Here is a 19708-nt window from a genome sequence, read left to right as displayed (position 1 = left end):
GCAATGGGGTTGGTCTTTGAAAAGATCAAAGGGCCCATTAAAAGGTGAGGGCTGATCAAAGTACATATGTTATCTGATGCTGTTGTTGTTATATGAGTTCAGTTGTGTGCAACTCTTTTCAACCCCACAAGCTGTAAGCTGTCAGGCTCTCTGTCCATGAAATTTTCCAGGAAAGAATACTGGAATGGGTTGCCATTTCCTACTCCAGGGGCTCTTCCCGACCCAGGGATTGAACCTGTAGCCCTTGTGTCTCCTGCACTGGCAGGCAGATTCTTTACGCCACCTGGGAATCCTTGATATCTGATGACTAAGGTTCAAGTCCAGATGAAAGGGAGTCTCTGAAGCTGAGGTTTCACCCAGTTATCAAAGCCCATAAATAACCTTGCTCACAGCTCAGTGATACTTTGCAAGTCCTCTTTCCCACCTATCATGTCTAATCCTAACTCAGTCAACTGTGTGAATAAACAAACCCATCCATTCAAGACCTTATGAGAGGCAGTGTTAATGCTGCATCCTAAAGTAAGGACAGAGACTTGATTCAGATTGTTCTGGGTCCCTGTCAACTTACCACATCAAACTGTTTCCGGTCCAGGGGCAAAAAGCTCTTCCCATTGGGAAGATAAAAATTATTGCTCAAGACTGCAGTCTGAAGGCCTTTAGCCCGAATCTGAGATATGGCCTCAGTCATCACTGGAAGCTGCTTCGCCACTCGCTCACTGGTCAGCAGAGAGAAAAAGGAGTCCATGGGCACGGAGGTCTTTGACTAAGATTGGAGATAGGGAGAGAAGAGAACCAGCCATCATTAAGAGTAAGAACAGCTTATCACCAACACAGAAAAACACATATTCCAGGCCTCTGGCTTGCTGCCAAAAGGAATTCTCTCTTTCAGCCCTGGTGCAGAACTTTGCATATAAGGCTGAAAAAAGTTGCTTAGAATTAGAATTATAGTGGTTAGGGAATGGAGCAATTTATATCAATATTCCAGTTAAATGAATTCTTTATTTCACTCATTCATTGTCAATTTCAAAAAGATTCTGAAGACTCTAAGAGGATACATGAAACCCTAAAAGTGAATTAAGCAGATATAATTTAATTTTTAATGACCCAGAGATTTGATGATTCTGCATTGTCTCAGCTTCAGCATGACAAACTGAATGTCAGTTTTTGATCAATTTTTGTGATTTTTAAATTCAGTCTCTGTGGATTTTATTTTTTTTTATTTTTATTTTTTTTGTTCTTGATATATATGTTTTATTTTTTTTTTTTTAATTTTTTAAATTTTAAAATCTTTAATTCTTACATGCATTCCCAAACATGAACCCCCCTCCCACCTCCCTCCCCATCTGTGGATTTTAAAACCTCTTATTTTATCATGTTTCAAAATTTGCAATGGCAAGCCTGCTATTTTATACACACACACTTATTTTACAACAGCTTTATTGAAATACAATTCATATATCACACAAGTGGCGCATTTAAACTGTAAAACTCAGTGCTTTTTAATATATTCACAAAGGTGTAAAACCTTTAAGACAGTTTTAGAACATTTCCATCATCCAAAAAAGAAACATCATACCTATTAGCAGTCACTACCCATTCCTCTGCCTCCCTGCCCCCAATTCCCCAATACTCCGTCCTAGAAAATAACAACTCTATTTTCTACTTCTATAGATTTATCTGTTCTGGGTATTTCATATACGTTGAATCGTACAGTACGTAGTCTTTGGGGCTGGCTTTCTATGACTTAGCAGAATGTTTTCTATATATATATATATATATATAAATATTTATTCATTTACTTAAAATTGTGGTAAGACCACATAACATTATATTCACTGTTTTAACCAGTTTGGATAACATTAAGGACATTCATTGTTATCTAACCAAAACCACCATCCATCCACAGAACTTCACTATGTTTTAAATTATATTTTAGCAATTATATTGTGACGGTATGGGAGTTAATATAAATAAAGAGCTTAGAACAATGCATAGTCCAGAGAAAGGCTCAATGTTATCACTGCGTTAAACAAGCTTTCTGATCAAAGCCATTATGCAACAATTCCAGTTTCACATAAACAATAGCTAATATACATAATATTTTATTTTTCATTCATGCAGTTAAAATTGAGTACCTGGGGATGGAAGAAATAACTTAAAATCTTATAATGGAAAAAAAAAAATCTTATAATGGGTTATTAGGTTTTCCCTTCTTCATTTTTAGCTTAACCAATTTAATGGATGAGTGTTGCATCCACTGTTCTAGACGAAAGAATACTGAAATTCAAGTGTGTTTATCACTTACAATTTCAGAGCAAAGTCTCCCAAATTCTTGTAAGAAATCTTCTGTTGTTATCTCTGCTCTCATAAATTTCATCCAGGGCCCATTTTCGCCACCTGAGATCAAGGCCTTCACTATAGTTCCAGAAGGGATATGATTCTGTACCTCCCACTCTACCAAAAGTAAAACACATGGTAAGTGAAACGATATATGGACAAACAGCTCAAGTTTGGGGAGCAGGGTAGTTACCACACAGGTTCTGTGGCATCACTGTGGTGCCAGGTGGGTTCTATTGGGAATTCAGAGAAATTCAGGAAATGGAAAATCTCAGCCTTAGACCTCCCAGGGAACAGCAGTAATAATTTGTGTGACTGAGGGGACACTGCTGCCAAGCATAGGTCCACGCCACCAGCTTGAGATGACGCCGGACACTACTTTATGAATTTTCTTCCCTGGTCTCTCATTAGCTGGTTCACATGTATTAGGTCAGGCTTCGCAGGTAGTTCAGAGGTAAAGAATCCACCTACCAATGCAGGAGATGCATTTCATCCTCAGGTTGGCAAGATTCCCTGGAGAAGGGAATGGCAATCCACTCTAGTATTCTTGCCTGGGAAAATTCCATGGACAGAGGAACCTGGCCAGCTACAGTTCATGGGCTCTCAAAAGAGTTGGACATGACTTAGCAACTAACCAACAACAGCAACAATATATTAGGTCACTCACATGGTCCTGGCACGTGGTATGGAAGTACATGAGGGAATAAATCAGATTCTGACAACATTCTAAAACAAACCCTTCATTTGGTAAACTGAAGTAATCCTTCAGGGCAGTGTAGCTGGTACACTGAAACACTCAAATGGAGGATGGTGTCTTTGAAAAATAACAAAATTCTGTCTGTAAAGAGCCAAAGCAGTGGATGGATTACTATTGTGTACTTGGGGAAATGCTGGGATAGTGGATACTTTTTCCTGTACAAGAGGGTGTTCTCTTTCCATAATATACCTGCTTATAGGGCAAAAACATGTAGCATCCATAATTATATCTAAGATATAAGATACTTAACACAAAGTTTTTGTTTAATGTAGTGGCTGTGCACTGAAAATATTTCAGACAACACAGAAAGGTATAAAAAAGAAAACAGAATGACAAAGCAATCTCATTCTTCAGAAATCACCAACAGGACCAACTCAGTATGTCTTCTGAGAACAGCAGGTCTTTTAATACTCAACCCAAATAATACCTCTTTAATTTTAGAACTAAAGTTAGAACAATTTTTAGGATCTTAAGAGTTGGTAAGCATGCAAGGAAAGGCTCTCTCTCCTACGCTGCTGATGTGGGTGTAAATAAGCACAACCTCTATGGAGTGCAACATGTTAAATGCACATTTACAATAATGTAGCAATTCTGCTTCCAGGAATTTCTCCCAAAGATATATTTATAAATGTAAGCAAAGATTATGTATACCACTGTTGGGCAGACTGCTTACAGTGAAAACTAGAAACTTACATGTATGCTAATAAAGGGCTTGTTAAAGTGACCATGGTATATTCATATAATGAAATGCCACATAGATGTTAAAAATGTGTAAACTAGGTCACAGGTCAGCAAAGTATGGCCTGGGGGCCAAATCTGTCTCCGATCTACTTTTGTGGATAAAGTTTTTCTGTAACATTATCACACCTACTTGTTGACTATTGCTATGGCTGCTGCTGGCTCCAACAGTAGAGCTGAATAGTACCCCTGACAGAAAAAGTTTGCTAATTCCTGAACTAGACCTATGCCTGCTATTGTTGTTGGTTAGTCACTAAGTGGTGTCCGACTCTTTGCAACCCAATGGACTGTAGCCTGCCAGGCTCCTCTGTCCATGGGATTCTCCAGACAAGGATACTGGAGTGGGTTGCCATTCCCTTCTCCAGAGGATCTTCCCAACCCAGAGACTGAACCTGAGTCTCCTGCATTGGCAGGTGGATTCTTTACCACTGAGCTACCTGGGAAGCCCATGCCTACTGATGTAGAAAATTTGGCAAGGTATTTTACTAGATCAGAAAAAAATAAAGGTACATCTAACAGTTTGTATGAAAAGCGAGAGTGGTAGTCACTCAGTTGTGTCCAACTCTGTGATCCCATGGACTGTAGCTCGCCAGGCTCCTCTGTCCATGGAATTTTCTAGGCAATAATACTGGAGTGGGTAGTCATTCCCTTTTCCAGGGGATCTTCCCAACCCAGGGACTGAACCCAAGTCTCCTGCATTGCAGGCAGATTCTTTACCATCTGAGTCACCAGGGAAGCCCAAACAGTTTGTATAGCATGATCCAATCAGTGTAGACACAGTACACACACACACACACACACACACGTTCCTGTGTATATATATTGGGAATTTTCGGAAGGATAAACAAATTTTTCACAATGATAACCAATGAAGGCTAGAACTGCGGGGAAGGGATGGAGGTGACAATAAGAAATTGGCCTTTGTATTTTTTAAATCCAAAGTATGAAATATACTTTTAGTACCAGCTATTTAATAAATATGGTTGGCATAAGTGAGTTTCTGAATAGAAAAAAATTAATTAAATCTCTATTTCTCACAATTACAAAAATGAATTCTCAAAAGACTAAATACCCAAATCAGGAAAGAAAAAAAAAAAACCTCTTAAAGTTATAAAACAATATACAACATCTTTATGAATGTCAAGGAAAGAAAGACTTCCTTAGCCTAGACACTTTACACTCAAGCCATAAAGAAAAACACAGATGATTTTGATGACAAGAAAAATGAAAATCCTGGTATTGCAAAAACATTATAAGATAAAAACACAAGTCAATAACAACCACAAGCCTTACTAAGTGCTCAAAAGATTCCGGGCACTGTTGAATAACATACCATTTAAAAGTATAAGCAGGATTTGAAAAGGCAGAGGAGGCAAGGAAGGGTAGCTTCAAGCAGAGGGAACAGAACCTGCAAAGGCACAGGAGTATAAACACATTTGGCAATTTTAAAGAGCATCAAGTAATTGAAGGTAGCTGAAATGTGGGTGTACATGGCAAATGGTGTGAAAAAAGGACATGAGAGCTGTTTGTGAGAGGCCCTGGAACCAGGTAAAGCTTCCGGTCTTGAAGGGAAAAAAACTGCAGGCAGTCAAGGATCTGAAGCAGGAGAGGGAAGGAGAAGATGTGATGAGTGTTTTAGAAGGGCAGTTCTAGGGGCTGTGTGGAGGGGGTGCAAAACCCAGAGGCGAGAGGTCGACTTAGCAGTTAGGAGGCTGCTGTGATCAAGCAGGTGGGAGAATTTAGGGATACAACATGTGCAGCGGCAGTAGCAGTGGAAAGAAGAGAACAGTTTCTCAAGGTGTTCTGGAAAGAGCTGAGAAAATTCCTGCCAAGTGATCTTGATGTTCGCTGCAAAAGCAGAGATTCAGCTATCTGCCAAGGTTTGGTCTGGAGAAGTATGATGGCTCCGAGGGGAGTTTGGAACAGCCCTGTAGTAAGTTCAAGAGGAATATCAGTGGCGGAATAGAGAGCCTGAGGGCTCACTTGCAGCTGAGCTAAAAAACAAAACAAAACAAAAAATAGCTCAACCAGTTAGCAAAGCTCGGTAATTTTTCAACCAGGGGCACAGAAAACCTGACCTTGGGTTGATTTAGCATACAAAACTGCCCAATCAGCAACCACAGCCTGTCAAAAGAACAGAGACCTCTGGTCCTTCCTGGTGGCTAGAATGCACATGTGATGGCAGAAAGTGAAGCAGCCAAACCTGATCCACGAGGTGAGAGTGGAAATGGGGTGTACTCACAGCAGAGCAACACAAGGAAAACAGCCCAGGGCCCTGATACCACAGAGCAACACACTAGCCCAAGACACACACCTGGACTTTCACGTAAAAAACACATTTAACTTCAATCTTGTTTCAGTCAATGTTTTGTTAGGTTTTCTAACACTTCAAGCCAAACAAATCAAATTTAAGTCAGTTCAACTGAGTGCATAAACAGGTAATACCAAAAAGGGCTGAAAAAGGAAGGATCAGAGCCTAGAGGTTTGTCTTGTAACAAAAGCAGGTTTAGAGGGAGGTTGATGGAAGAGGAAAGGTTGTGATCACAGTGGGGAAGGCGGCAGATTTCAGCATTCACAAGTAGTTCTTGGGGAAAGGTAGTTAAATTCTACCTATAACATTGACAATAACAATGGCTGCTTGTCATTTTTTGAGAAGTTCAGATGAGCCAAGCACTCATTCTGCTAATCAAGCGCTTTCCATGAATGATCTCACTTAACCATCTCCTAGCACCAAAGATGTACAGACCATTAGCCCTAATTTATGATGAGGAAACTAAGACTCAGAGAAGTGAAATCACTTGCCCAAGATCCTCAGCAGCACTAACTGTTGCTTGGAATTTGATTCAAGAGCAAGAATAGCACCCACTGAGACACACTGTCATCTCCCCTCACCACCCTCCTTTCCCCCACCCCTACGCACCCCGGTCTCCCAAGGTGAAGGAGAATGAAGAGCTCACCTGCAGCCACTCTCCCTGGAGAAGGAAGCAGAACTCCGCCCATGTCAAAAATCACTGCTCTGTAGGGGCCGCCTCCAGAATGTGTCCATCTCCAGGCTCCCGGGTGCCTGCCCTGGATGTGTTTCAGGAAGGCCGCCCTCCAAGCCCGCTGGAGCTGGGAGGACTGCAGAAGCTGCCTTAGGCACATGTTGGGGCCAAGGCTGTGAAGCAGAAACAGGACATGATTAGCCTTCACTGCCTCCAAGTCGACCTCCGTCCTGGCACTCAGGGTGCCACCTGCACGTCTACTGACTTTCAACCAGCGTTTCAGAGCTGAACTCAGTGTCTCTGCCCTCCATGACAACTCCTCAGTCTTCCAGCCACACACCTCCATTCTGTTGCTCGGTGTGACTGGTCATTCCTCCCAAAGCTCTCCATCTACTCTCTTCATTCCCACTGCATGATCTCACTCACAGACCTTTGCAGCAGCCTCCTAAGTGGTCCCCTTGCCTCTTCATTCAAAATTGCAAATTTGATCACGTCCTACCCCCATTTAAAATCTCCAGTGCCTCTCCACCGTCCTCAAGATAAACTCTCAGCCCCTTAAGCCACCTGAAAAGGCCCTCTGAGAACTTCTTCTCCCCTCTGGGCAGCAGCTCTCCTTTGTACTTCACCTTAGCCTGGGTGATCTCAACACTCACGTCCACAGCAGCTTCACTGAACACATGATGCCCTCCTCCTGTGGCCAGGCCTTAGCATATGCTGTTTCCCTGGCCTGAATGTTCCCTTCCATCCATTACCTGGATAACTGCCCATTGTCCCTCAGGTTGTAGTTTGCCTGTCACTTCCTTCATGAAACCTCTTCTGGCCACCAGAAGAGACAGATGAGCAGTCTCTCCTGTACTCTCTCAGGGTGCCCTGTACTCACCTCCTCTTGGCACTCATGATGCCACCACACTATCATCCCTCCTACAGAGCAGGGTGATGACCTCCTGATCTTCACTGCCTCTTTTCTAAACTTACTTTCAACAAGTTCGGGGAAAAAAATAACATACACACAACAGGTACATGTATATATAGATACACAAACATTTTCACATGAATAGACATAAATGTGGCAAAATGTTAATAATTAGTGAAAGGCACATGATGAGAGGTATATGAGAGATCATTGCACTATTGTTTCAAATTTTTTAGAGATCTTAAATAAAAACCTGGGAAAACAACAACAACAAAATTCTACTCACAGCCAGTTCCCCTTGAAAATCTTGGTTTCTCATATGATGTGTTTCTCATATGATGTCTAAGAAGCCAGTTAGAGCAAAACAGGTTGGTAAGACAGCCTGCATGTTCATGGGAGTCACCTCAGTGCCACCATAAGGACTAAATAAAGTATAAAAATCTAAAGAAAGAATTCTTAGGAAGTAAATGTTCAAGATGATACAGTGTGTTTCTTATGTAATTGGAAATTTGCTGGATTGGGGCATGAATGCTGAAATGAAAAATGTAGAGATTATTTGCATTTTGGGTTTTACTTATGTTCTTATGCCAAGGCCAAAGTTAATGATGGAAGAAGAAATTTATTTATAGGCTCTAAAAAGTGTCAACATGTTCTGTGTGAGGGCTTAACAGAGATGAAAAGGGTGTCTGGACCTGAAAGGTTGACTTTCATTCTCATTGAGGACATCATGAAAGTGAAAGTCGCTCAGTCGTGTCCGACACTTTGCAACCCCATAGACTATATAGTCCACGGAATTCTCCAGGCCAGAATACTGGAGTGGGTAGCAGTTTCTCCGCCTCATACTCCTGCTAATGGATAATTCGGCAACTCTCCCATCACTGGCTTCCTTCTTCCTTCCAACTAAAGATGACGCTTCAGTTCTAGCCACGTACTGATTGCAGCTCATTTCATCATCACAGCTGTACAAAGATACTAAGTCAAGTTTACACAAAACTTAAGGTCACAAAACTGGTGATCAGGGTCTATTCCATAATCATCAACGTATCTCTACCGCCGCAACAGAGCCTGGGCTCTCAGCAAACTTTAAGAGATTAGTTAAGACATTAGTCCGGGAGGGGGTCCCAGATGGATCTCCAGTTCAGGGCACTTAACCAACCCACCGTCCTACCTTAACAGAATCAGAAACACTGCAACTAGTGCCAACTCCCCAGGCGGATTCAGCTCTCTGAGCCTCAACGCACCTATCTGTAAAGCGTGGCTGACACAAAGCAGCTCTGCCTACAGCTGGAGCGAGATCAAACACGACAAAAAGAGACCAGAGCTCGGGTCTCTGCAGGGAGCGGGTTCCTCCAATAATCGGAGACTAGCGGAGCCAGAGACTCCTCGCCGTCAGATAAGGCGGGCTGAGGGCACGTCCCCTCACCGATCCTCCTAAACAGTGTCCAAGTGTCCAGGAACCCTGTGACGTGCCTCCTCCAAGTCCTCTTGGAGATCCTGACCAGTGGGCGCGGGTTCACCTCGGAGCAAACACGGCCGTCACGTGGGCGCATCCAATCAGCGAGCCCGCTGATCCGCGCTTGCGTAACCTCAAGGGTCAGCGACGGTGGCCGGCAGGCGGCAGTGAAGGTTTTGGCTGTAAGCGTTGCACGTAGTGCCGGTGGCGCTGAGGTGGCGGCGGCGGTGGCGCTACCTGCTCCAGGGCTCTCATCCTCAAGGCTCCCCTCCCAGCCTCGCCTGAGCCCTCCGGGGCCTGCGCCAGCCCGCGCCTGCCCTATGAGCGGTTGTCATCCACCCGGAGCTCCCAGAACACTCGCGGGTCCCCGCCGACTTCAGCTTCAGCGGTGAGTCCGCGGCCTCGCGGCCTCGCCGCCTCCCCGGTAGCCCGCGCCTGGGCCCCGGGGCTCGTCCTCTCAGAGTCTGAGTCCGGGCAGGAGCCTCGGCGAGGGCTTTCGCCTGAGGAGGAAGCCGAGGAGTGGTTGGGATCCCTCTCATTTCCCCCATCCATAGGAGGACTTCCCCGGGGAAGTCCTCCTTCCTGGTGCCTTCCCACCGGGACTCTTTATATTTGGCGCGGCGCTCTCTCCAACCTGGTTGAGAGCCTAGTTGCGTGAGTTGATTTCCTCTTGGCTTTATGAAGACGAAATACCCAGCACTCTGATGGCTCCTGGGAAGGTTTAATTAAATCTTTCCTCTTTGGAAAACTTTCCATTAAGGGGCCCTTTAGCAGTAGTTAAAACTAAAATGTCTACACGTTCTGTATCTGAGCAACTGAATACTTCCTGGGCACTGTTTTCTCTAGTTGTCTTCATTCAACCGTACTAGTTAGATGGGTGTGTGACCAGGATCATCTGTCCGATGGAATTCTAACTCAGAGAGCTGGACTTGAAAGTCTGAGCACTTCATTCCCAGTCACACAGCCTCCTGAGGGGAAAGGCAGGTATGGCTCTGTTCCTTGAACCTCCATCAGTTATCTAACAACAGTTCAGTTCAGTTCAGTCGCTCAGTGGTGTCCGACTCTTTGCGATCCCATGAATCGCAGCACGCCAGGCCTCCCTGTCCATCACCAACTCCCAGAGTTCACTCAGACTCACGTCCATCAAGTGCGTGATGCCATCCAGCCATCTCATCCTCTGTCGTCCCCTTCTTCTCCTGCCTCCAATCCCTCCCAGCATCAGAGTCTTTTCTAATGAGTCAACTCTTTGCATGAGGTGGCTAAAGTACTGGAGTTTCAGCTTTAGCATCAGTCCTTCCAAAGAAATCCCAGGGTTGATCTCCTTCAGAATGGACTGGTTGGATCTCCTTGCAGTCCAAGGGACTCTCAAGAGTCTTTTCCAACACCACAGTTCAAAAGCATCAATTCTTCGGCGCTCAGCCTTCTTCACAGTCCAACTCTCATGACTACTGGAAAAATCATAGCCTTGACCAGACCGACCTTTGTTGGCAAAGTAATGTCTCTGCTTTTGAATATGCTATCTAGGTTGCTCATAACTTTTCTTCCAAGGAGTAAGCGTCTTTTAATTTCATGGCTGCAGTCACCATCTGCAGTGATTTTGGAGCCCCCAAAAATAAAGTCTGACACTGTTTCCACTGTTTCCCTATCTATTTCCCATGAAGTGATGGGACCAGATGCCATGATCTTCGTTTTCTGAATGTTGAGCTTTAAGCCAACTTTTTCACTCTCCTCTTTCACTTTCATCAAGAGGCTTTTTAGTTCCTCTTCACTTTCTGCCATAAGGGTGGTGTCATCTGCGTATCTGAGGTTGTTGATATTTCTCTCGGCAATCTTGATTCCAGCTTGTGTTTCTTCCAGTCCAGCGTTTCTCATGATGTACTCTGCATATAAGTTAAATAAGCAGGGTGACAATATACAGCCTTGACATACTCCTTTTCCTATTTGGAACTAGTCTGTTGTTCCATGTCCAGTTCTAACTGCTGCTTCCTGGCCTGCATACAGATTTTTCAAGAGGCAGGTCATTCAAAAAATGTAATCTAGCGTGTCTGACTTCTTCCACTTTCAGTTCAGTTCAGTCCCTCAATCCAGCCAACTTTTTGCGACCCCATGGACTGCAGGCTTCCCTGTCCATCACCAACTCCCATGGAGCCTACTCAAACTCATGTCCATTGAGTTGGTGATGCCATCCAACCATCTTATTCTCTGTTGTCCCCTTCTCCTCCCACCTTCAGTCTTTTCCAGCATCAGGGTCTTTTCCAATGAGTCAGCTCTTCGCATCAGGTGGCCAAAGTATGGGGAGTTTCAGCTTCAACATCAGTCCTTCCAATGAATATTCAGGACTGATTTCTTTTAGGATGGACTGGTTGGATCTCCTTGCAGTCCAAGGGACTCTCAAGAGTCTTCTCCAACACCACAGTTCAAAAGCATCAAGTCTTCGGTACTCAGCTTTCTTCACAGTCCAACTCTCACATCCATACATGACTACTGGAAAAACCAGAGCCTTGACTAGATGGATCTTTGTTGGCAAAGTAATGTCTCTGTTTTTTAATATGCTGTCAAGGTTGGTTATAACTTTCCTTCCAAGAGTGAGCATCTTTTAATTTCATGGTTGCAGTCACCATCTACAGTGATTTTGGAGCCCAAAAAATTATAAAGTCTGCCACCGTTTCCCCATCTATGTACCATGAAGTGATGGGACCAGATGCCATGATCTTACTTTTCTGAATGTTGAGCTTTAAGCCAACTTTTTCACTCTCTTCTTTCACTTTCATCAAGAGGCTCTTTAGTTCTTCTTCGCTTTCTGCCATAAGGGTGGTGTCATCTGCATATCTGAGGTTGTTGATATTTCTCCTGGCAATCTTAATTCCAGCTTGTGCTTCATCCAGGCTGGTATTTCACATAATGTACTCTTCCACTTTGACATGTTTTAAAGACTCAACTGAGTAGCTCTGTGTTTTCAGAGCTCTTTCTCTTTGTGACTAGTGTTCCACTGTGTAGATGAACATCATTTATTATTCATTGATTTATTGGAAGTTTGGGTTTCCGATTTTGGCTGTTATGAATAAAACTGTTATCAGCATTTGTGTAAAAGTTAAAAAAAAAAGAAATACTTTTTGAGAACCCACTCTCTGTTGGAGTTTTAGTTGTGTGTGGAAAGGGATGCCTTGCTTTAATGGCACCAGCAGTTCACTCAAGTTCATGGAGACGAATGAAATAAACATTTACAGAATAAATGTAGAACTGCAGCTGTGGCAAATGTGGTGAAGGAAGGGAAGATGGTTTTTAGACAGCTGTTACGAGAGGATGTGTTTGATTTGGGGAGGGGCCCTGGGCCTGGTGACGTGGGGAACTTCCCTGAGTGTGTGAATTTTGGAGCCATTAATTAAAAGACTGAATATGATTTAATAGGCTACTGAGTTTTGAAAGTCAACTAAGTTGACATAAGCCACATATACACTTCTACATGGGTCAGTCATTGATTCATTAATTTATTCAACAAATCTTTAACTAGCTTCCAATATGTGATGTAAGTGCTGAGGATACAGTGCTGGGCAAAACAGACATGATCTCCACTCTGATAAAGCCTATAATCACAGATTTAGGGTGTGATGGCATAACACTAACCCAGGGTGTTTAAGAAGACTAAAGGTTTTTAAAAGTTTCTATTATTAGTGGACTTTAGCCTTCATTTGGGGTCCAACACAGAGTGTCACTCTACAAGTGCTACTGAGATGTTGGTTCATCTGAGCGTGATCACTGTCAAAGCTCTTATCTCCTTCATTTGCTTTAAAGTGCATGATTTTCACTAGAACTGCCCTGCATTTCTGAGTTTATTGCCCTGGGCATTAATTGACTGTCAGGTACAGCAGGAGCCCCAGAGGTGAGTGAGAGGACTACTGCAAAGGCATCTTACAGTCTTGAGGGAGGGCAGCAGAGAGAAGAGGGAAACCTGTGGATGGATACATTGAGAGTGGATTTATCAGGTATTAATCATTCACGTGTTCTTTAGTTGGAGAAATGTCTGAAGAGGAGATCGAAAAGAAGACACTAGCTTCAGCTGTTGCCTGTTTAGAAGGGAAGTCACCAGGGGAGAAAGCAGCAATCATACATCAGCATCTTGGTCGTTGAGAAATGACAGATGTGATCATTGAGACCATGAAGGCCAACCCAGGTATGCTTTCCAAAACCCTAGGCTATCTTCTGTAAGGTAAACCCATGGTAGCTTGTGTTGTAGTGGTGTTCAGTGAGCCTGTGATTAAGACCTCTAGCATACTTTAGCTTTTATTGCCTATGTTCCTTACATGAAGCTGTCAGGGTGGATTTCAGTTTCTCTAAATATTTCTTCTAAATTACTCATAACAAGCTAGGTTGACAACTTTACTCAGTGAGGAGAGCTACTTAGCATGTAGGTCTGTGGCGATTCATGTTGAATCCAGATAGGCACGATGTGACTCCTTGCCCCCGACCCCCTCCCCAGCTCCCTCCATCCAGGGGAGTGGATGTGTATTGCATCTCCAGTGTGAAGAAGTGGTAGGTTTGGTTTTCAAACTTAATAGCCCCGAATATTTATCTCACTTAGGAGTGTATGATAGAAGACACCTGCTTTCTTATGGTATTTCTAAACATAAAAGCCATCTCTGCATTTGAGGGTGTCAGTGAGGTTTTTTTATGGGGCAGAGACCACTTTTAAGTTGAGATTCCCCCATAACTCCATAACTGTTTTGTGAATATAGTTCTTAACATAAGACATCTGGGTCCACAGTGGAGGTGAACACCACTCCCATTTTCTAATTTGGATTCTTTTCTGTGTGAGAACATCTCCGTCAGAGCCCCTTTACTTTCTCTCACAGCTGAAAATCTTCCTGACAGCTGTGGCAAACTCCAATTCTCATTGTGTCCCGTAGGGTGCTGTTTCCTATGGATGGCCTGAATTGCACAGGATAAAGAGAGTTAATACTTAAATTTCTGCCCTCTCACTCTTTTTTAAAATTCAAGTGATTTAAACCACTTTTAAAGAAATATTGCAAAGCATTTAATTTGGATCTGTGGAAAAAAAATTTTTGTCCAAGTTAAAGGCTTATGGAGACCTTTTTCATTCTGAAGAACCATGCATTGGTTGACTTATTCTTTTCTTTAGATAATTATGTCCACTGACTGGTTGCAAGTAAAACAGATGGAAAACTAGTACAGTATGAGGGTGATAGTTGCCCAAAGGAGAAAATAGATACCTTACAGTTAAAGGTAAGATATTTTACTAGTAATTACTAAATACCTATATCTACTGCTTTTTACTATTCCAACTGTCCATCAAGTGGATAAAGACAAATGGATAAAGAGGGTCTGGTGTGTGTGTGTGTGCATGTGCATGTACACACACACACATACACACAATGGAATATTACTCAGCCATAAAAAGGAATGAAATATTGCATTTGCAGCAACACGTATGGACCTAGAGATTATCATACTAAGTGAACTAAGTCAGACAGAAAAAGACATATCTATCACTCATATGTGGAGTCTAAAAAATAATACAGGTGAATTTATTTACAAAACAGAAACAGATAGACATAGAAAACAAACGTATGGTGCAAACTACAACACTGTTCCAATTGTGGATATGTGTCATGATGTAAAATGTAGGAAAAATGAATTTGCCTACTGGAAGAGATCACGAGTGACAAGAATAAAACCATTTTTTTCTGTTGAAATCCAAATAGGATGCCATGTACTTACTAGAAAAATGAGGAGAAAAAGGTGGCCTGTCATGAGTATCCATGGTGACATGAGTCAACAGGAATGTGACTAGGTTGTAAATGAATTTAAACATGGAAGAACTCCTATTCTAATTGCTACAAATGTGGCCTCCAGAAGGCTAGATGTGGAAGATGTGAAATTTATCATCAATTTTAACTACCCTAACTCCTCAGAGGATTATCTTCATCGAATTGGAAGAACACTCACAGTACCAAAACAGGCACAGCATACACTTACATAACATAAAGCAAATGAGTGACCTTATCTCTGTGCTCCTTGAAGCTAATCAAGCAGTTAATCCCAAATTGGTTCAGTTAGTCAGAAACAGTTTCAGATCATTTCAGAGGCAGGGGAGACATGCAGGCTGAGTGTCACAACAGATACTCTGTGGGCAAAACAGACTAAATCCCTTTAGAGACAGAGAAAATTATGAAAGGGGTTACACTAGTCTGCTTAAGAGAGATTTGGGAGCAGAAACTCAGAATGTGGTTTATATTTGCTACAAATTACACCAGTGGGAGCTTTGGAAGCGATTTTGTGCCTGCTGGTATACAGACCAGTTTTAGAACCAGTAATCCAACAGGGACTTGCCAGAATGGTTATGATACCATTCAGCAATATGGGAGTAATATTCCATATATGCACCATGGTGTGAACCAGCAAGTATTTTCATATCTGGCTACTGCAGCTGAGCCTATATTTGGTTATCCAGTGCAAACAGGATATTCTCAACAAGGCTTCAGAAGTATGTGTAAACATCTGTTTTTCATAATTGCTCTTTATATGTTATCAGGCAAGATCGTTATTTAAGAAAAGAAACATGGGAAATGCAGAAATGACTGCACTGCAGCAGTAATTATGATGCGCTTTTTTGCTATTTAAGTTGGATATTTCTCTACATTCCTAAAACAGTGTTTAGGGTTTTTTTGTACTAAAAAGGGCAAGCAGTGTTTTCCCCAAAGTTAAGTGTACAGTGATTTGAAATACAATAAATGAAGGCAATGTGTGACATTCCAATAAAAAATATTTGAAGATTAAAAAAATATTTTCTCTATCAAACTTTATTCTTCTGACTCAGTTTTCATCTAACTGGAATCCTGCTAATTTTTAGTTTCTGAAAGATGAGCTGAAAGCTACAATGGAAGAAAGTCTTCAGAAGCATCCCTCATTGCACCGAGAAGTAAAGATCAAAGTAAAGAAGGTGTAAATGCTGCTCCTGACTCTCCATCCAGGCAGCTTCCAGAACAGATTTCCTTCTTCAGTGGAAACCTCTCAGTTGAAACAGTTCACAGTATTATGCATCTATTCAAGACAAGGTGAGAAAAACACTGTTTCCTTTTGAGTTTGCCTATTTTTTGACATTGGGCAGAGAAAGTGCTCTTGCCCTGAAGGGAAGTGGATATTTTAAGCTTCAGAGGAATAGAACAGTATTTTTTGTGTTAACGAATTCCCTGGTGTTTATATTTAGCTAAATCTTGTAGATTGGCTCAAAGCTTCTTACAAAAGTGACATAGATACACCTGAGAAAATACCTGGGAAAATACTCTATGAGAAGTTAGGCATGCAGGTGATTGGGAAGTTGAAGCAATATAGGAGATAGATGGGCACCAGGTTAGACATTTACAGCTAGCCTCCCGTTTGCATTTCATGGGGCACGAAGAAGTGGGCTTCAAGCTGGATACTTAAAACTGTTAGCATTTTGTGAGACAAGAGATAGGTGGTCTCCAGTTAAGTTATTTACAATCAGCCTCTTGTTTGCCCTCCGAAATGGAAGTAACAATAGAAACAGGGTAAATAGTCAGTTTGTCTCTTGTAAACACCTTAAGGTAATAGTCCTGGCTACACCTATAGTCAAGGTTATAATCATGACAAGGACAAAGAGGGGCAAAACCTTGTTTGAGTAAAGGATTAAGCGATCCCCCTCCCTCCCTCTTTTGAGACAAGGGAGACACTACACACGCCAGAAAGGCTCTTTGTGGGTCAGAAGTCAGGGGACAATGCCAGGCCATAATGAGTCTTGCTCCTCCCAGATGCCTTCACTTTGAGATCCGTCTTGGCTGAGGGGTATGAGTGTACCCCTAAGGGAGTGTCCCAGGTTAGGTCACGTGTGGAAAAAGAAACCAAGTAATTGACGTGGAGGAAGACAAAGACCTGGAAGAACTGACCTATATAAATGACTTAACCATCTCTTTATTGCTCTCTTCCTCACTGGGGGGGATGCGCACACCCTTCCTCTCTGGGTGTGCATCTCTGCCTTGCTTCTGTCTTAACTAAGCAAACCATCTCTCTATGTGCTCTCCCACTTGTTGTACTATGTCTCTAATAAACTTTGTATCTATGTTTACAGTTTCTGCCTCTGTGACAAATGCACTGGGGGCAAAGATCCAGGGAAAAATTGCTTCTAGCCTGTAGCCCTTGCTAGGATTCCTGGTTTTCATCCAGGCTACCCAGGTTCAATACCTGGGCAAGGAATTAAGATCTCACTTCACGCCACTGCTTACTGCTGCCTTGCTGAGACCAGAAGGAAGATAGAAAAGAAAAATTATAAGTGATCCATACATCGTTGTAGTCTCATATTCCCGCCAAGTCTTTACTAAAGAAGCTTGTAGGTCAGTTAATTGATTGCAGTTTCATCATTTCTTTAAACTCCTTTCTGTGGTCCAAACAAGGCTTGCTGGAGGCCAAAGGAAAGGAAGAGTTTGGCTTGGTAATCAATAAGCTGGGCCACCAGCTCCTTGGATATTGGTAGCTGACCTCTTTAAAAGTCTTTAAAGAGCACAGTCCTTGTCCTACCTTGTTTGCTCAGTCCCCACTGGGACACAGAATACTCAGGTAGCCATTTTGGATCACAGCTGTTGAAGTGAGTTTGCAGCATTCAAAAGCAAATTGCATTGTAGGGGGCTTTTCTTTCCCCTCTATTCCAGCTATTCCAACCCAGCAACACTTTCTGTAATCTTCAGAGTCACATCCTCAAGGTTCAGAATTCTCTTTCTTATACTTAATTTTCAGAGAAGGCAGGGGCAGCCCACTCCAGTACTCTTGCCTGGAAAATCCCATGGATGAAGAAGCCTGGTAGGCTGCAGTCCATGGGGTCGCTAAGAGTCAGACATGACTGAGCGACTTCACTTTTTTTTTACTTTTATGCATTGAAGAAGGAAATGGCAACCCACTCCAGTGTTCTTGCCCGGAGAATCCCAGGGTCAGGGGAGCCTGGTGGGCTGCCGTCTGTGGGGTCGCACAGAGTTGGACACGACTGAAGCGACTTAGCAGCAGCAGCATACTTAATTTTAGAACACAGATCATGTATTTTTATGTAGCTAATTGAGGTCTTACCTACTTCTTGGCAGAACCTTTGGATTTATTTAATATGTGGCCACATAGGATGTGGACGATATGTGGGTCGACATGCCTATAAGCACTTAGAGGAGACCAGCACACGTATGCCATGCAGCCCACCAGCCATCGAGTCTGGGACTACACTGGAGGTGAACACCACTCTCATTTTCTAATTTGGATTCATTATGTCTGAAAACATCTCCCTCAGAACTTTCTCTCAACCTTCTCACAGCTTGAAATCTTCTGACAGCTGTTGCAAACTCCAGTTCTCATGGTGCCCCATAGGGTGCTGTTTCCTGTGAATGGCCTGCATTACACAGGATAAAGAGAGTTAATGCTTACACTCCTGCGCTCTCATTTTTTTTTTAATTCAAATGATTTAAACCACTTTTTAAAGAAATATTGCATGGCATTTAATTTGGATCTGTATAAACAAACATTTTGTTCAAGCTAAAGGTGTAATTATGGAGACTTTTCATTCTGAAGAAACACACCTTGGTTGACCCATTCTTTTCTTTAGATAATTATTTCTGTTGACTGGTTTCAAGTAAAACGGATAGAAAAATAATACAGTATGAACGTGAGGGTGACACTTGGCAGGAGGAGAAAATAGATGCCTTACAGTTAGAGGTAAGATATTTTATTAGTAATTACTAAATACCTATGTCTACTGGTTTTTATTGTTCTAACTTGGAAGGTTGTTCGGGCTTTTAATTTTGCCATTTGCCCTGCATGTTAGGTTTTAAGATCTATATTGCTCTGAGGATTATTAAAATATTTTTATTCCATCTCATTTTCATCTTTGAAAGTCTGGGTTTCACTGAGTCTTACTACTTTCAGTGTCACGTTCCTAGTTGTCTCAAGTTCATCATTAGGGTTGCCCTCTGTAGCTGTGATAAAACTGGAGATAAGAATCTTCCTGTTGGCATCACAGTAGCAGTTGGAAATTGAGCAGACTTGGTCAGGATGAGGAATCTCCAAAGATCTTTCCATCCCGAGAAGCTTTTTCACATATATTGGGCTGGAGTTTATGAACTGGACCCTTATACAGATGTAGTCATTTGGGGGTATTCATATAATTAAACAACAAAATTAGCACAGTCTGCTTTTTCTCACTGAAGTAATTCCCATCTACTATAAAATTGATGTGTAAATGTTATGTTAAGGGAGGAATAGTTTAACATGAGGCCTATTTTTTATAAATTTCAGAATGATGGTTTTAAAACCAAAAATACCTTAAACATAGGAGGAAGTGGACATTTGAAACTTGATCATCTCCAGACTTTTAAGGTCAGTGGAATGGCCTAAAATAGGGTTGTTGTTACCATTAATAAATTGTATTAATTTGAAAAAGTTCAAATCTTTAGGGTTGTTGTTACCATTAATAAATTGTATTAATTTGAAAAAGTTCAAATCTTTAATGTTAAAGTTTT

At 42.2% G+C, this 19708-nt stretch overlaps 1 protein-coding gene and 1 long non-coding RNA gene across 18 annotated transcripts in view; one reads left to right on the top strand and one right to left on the bottom strand.

Moving 5' to 3' along the window:
* Nucleotides 1–9282, bottom strand: part of LOC138422664 (acyl-CoA dehydrogenase family member 10) — a 60145-nt gene extending 50863 nt beyond the window's left edge. For 6 of the 10 annotated variants that reach the window (XR_011249969.1, XM_069557916.1, XM_069557917.1 and 3 more), the window contains exons 1-4: nt 8898–9271; nt 6790–6989; nt 2306–2454; nt 569–763 (exon numbers count right to left, since the gene is read on the bottom strand). Coding sequence is in view for 9 of the 10 variants with exons in the window: in XM_069557916.1 (XP_069414017.1) it covers nt 569–763; nt 2306–2454; nt 6790–6976 (531 nt within the window). In the remaining variant the exon portion in view is untranslated. Of the gene's footprint in view, nt 1–568; nt 764–2305; nt 2455–6789; nt 6990–8897 lie in introns of all 10 variants that reach the window. The other 4 variants (XM_069557918.1, XM_069557915.1, XM_069557913.1 and 1 more) reach the window with 2 other exon arrangements.
* A 28-nt stretch (nt 9283–9310) lies between these two features.
* The window catches only part of LOC138422662 (uncharacterized), a 48156-nt gene continuing 37758 nt past the window's right edge, over nt 9311–19708 (top strand). For 5 of the 8 annotated variants that reach the window (XR_011249966.1, XR_011249962.1, XR_011249963.1 and 2 more), the window contains exons 1-7: nt 9311–9570; nt 13192–13353; nt 14320–14423; nt 16051–16255; nt 18287–18424; nt 18796–18905; nt 19485–19565. This is a non-coding gene — a long non-coding RNA (uncharacterized lncRNA). Of the gene's footprint in view, nt 9571–13191; nt 13354–14319; nt 14424–16050; nt 16256–18286; nt 18425–18795; nt 18906–19484; nt 19683–19708 lie in introns of those variants that run through there. The other 3 variants (XR_011249960.1, XR_011249967.1, XR_011249965.1) reach the window with 3 other exon arrangements.

Source organism: Ovis canadensis, chromosome 17 (assembly GCF_042477335.2).
Source record: "Ovis canadensis isolate MfBH-ARS-UI-01 breed Bighorn chromosome 17, ARS-UI_OviCan_v2, whole genome shotgun sequence".
In the NCBI taxonomy this organism is placed as follows: domain Eukaryota; kingdom Metazoa; phylum Chordata; class Mammalia; order Artiodactyla; family Bovidae; genus Ovis; species Ovis canadensis.
Note: the sequence above shows the minus strand (reverse complement) of the source record. Positions and strands in the feature narration are given on the sequence as shown.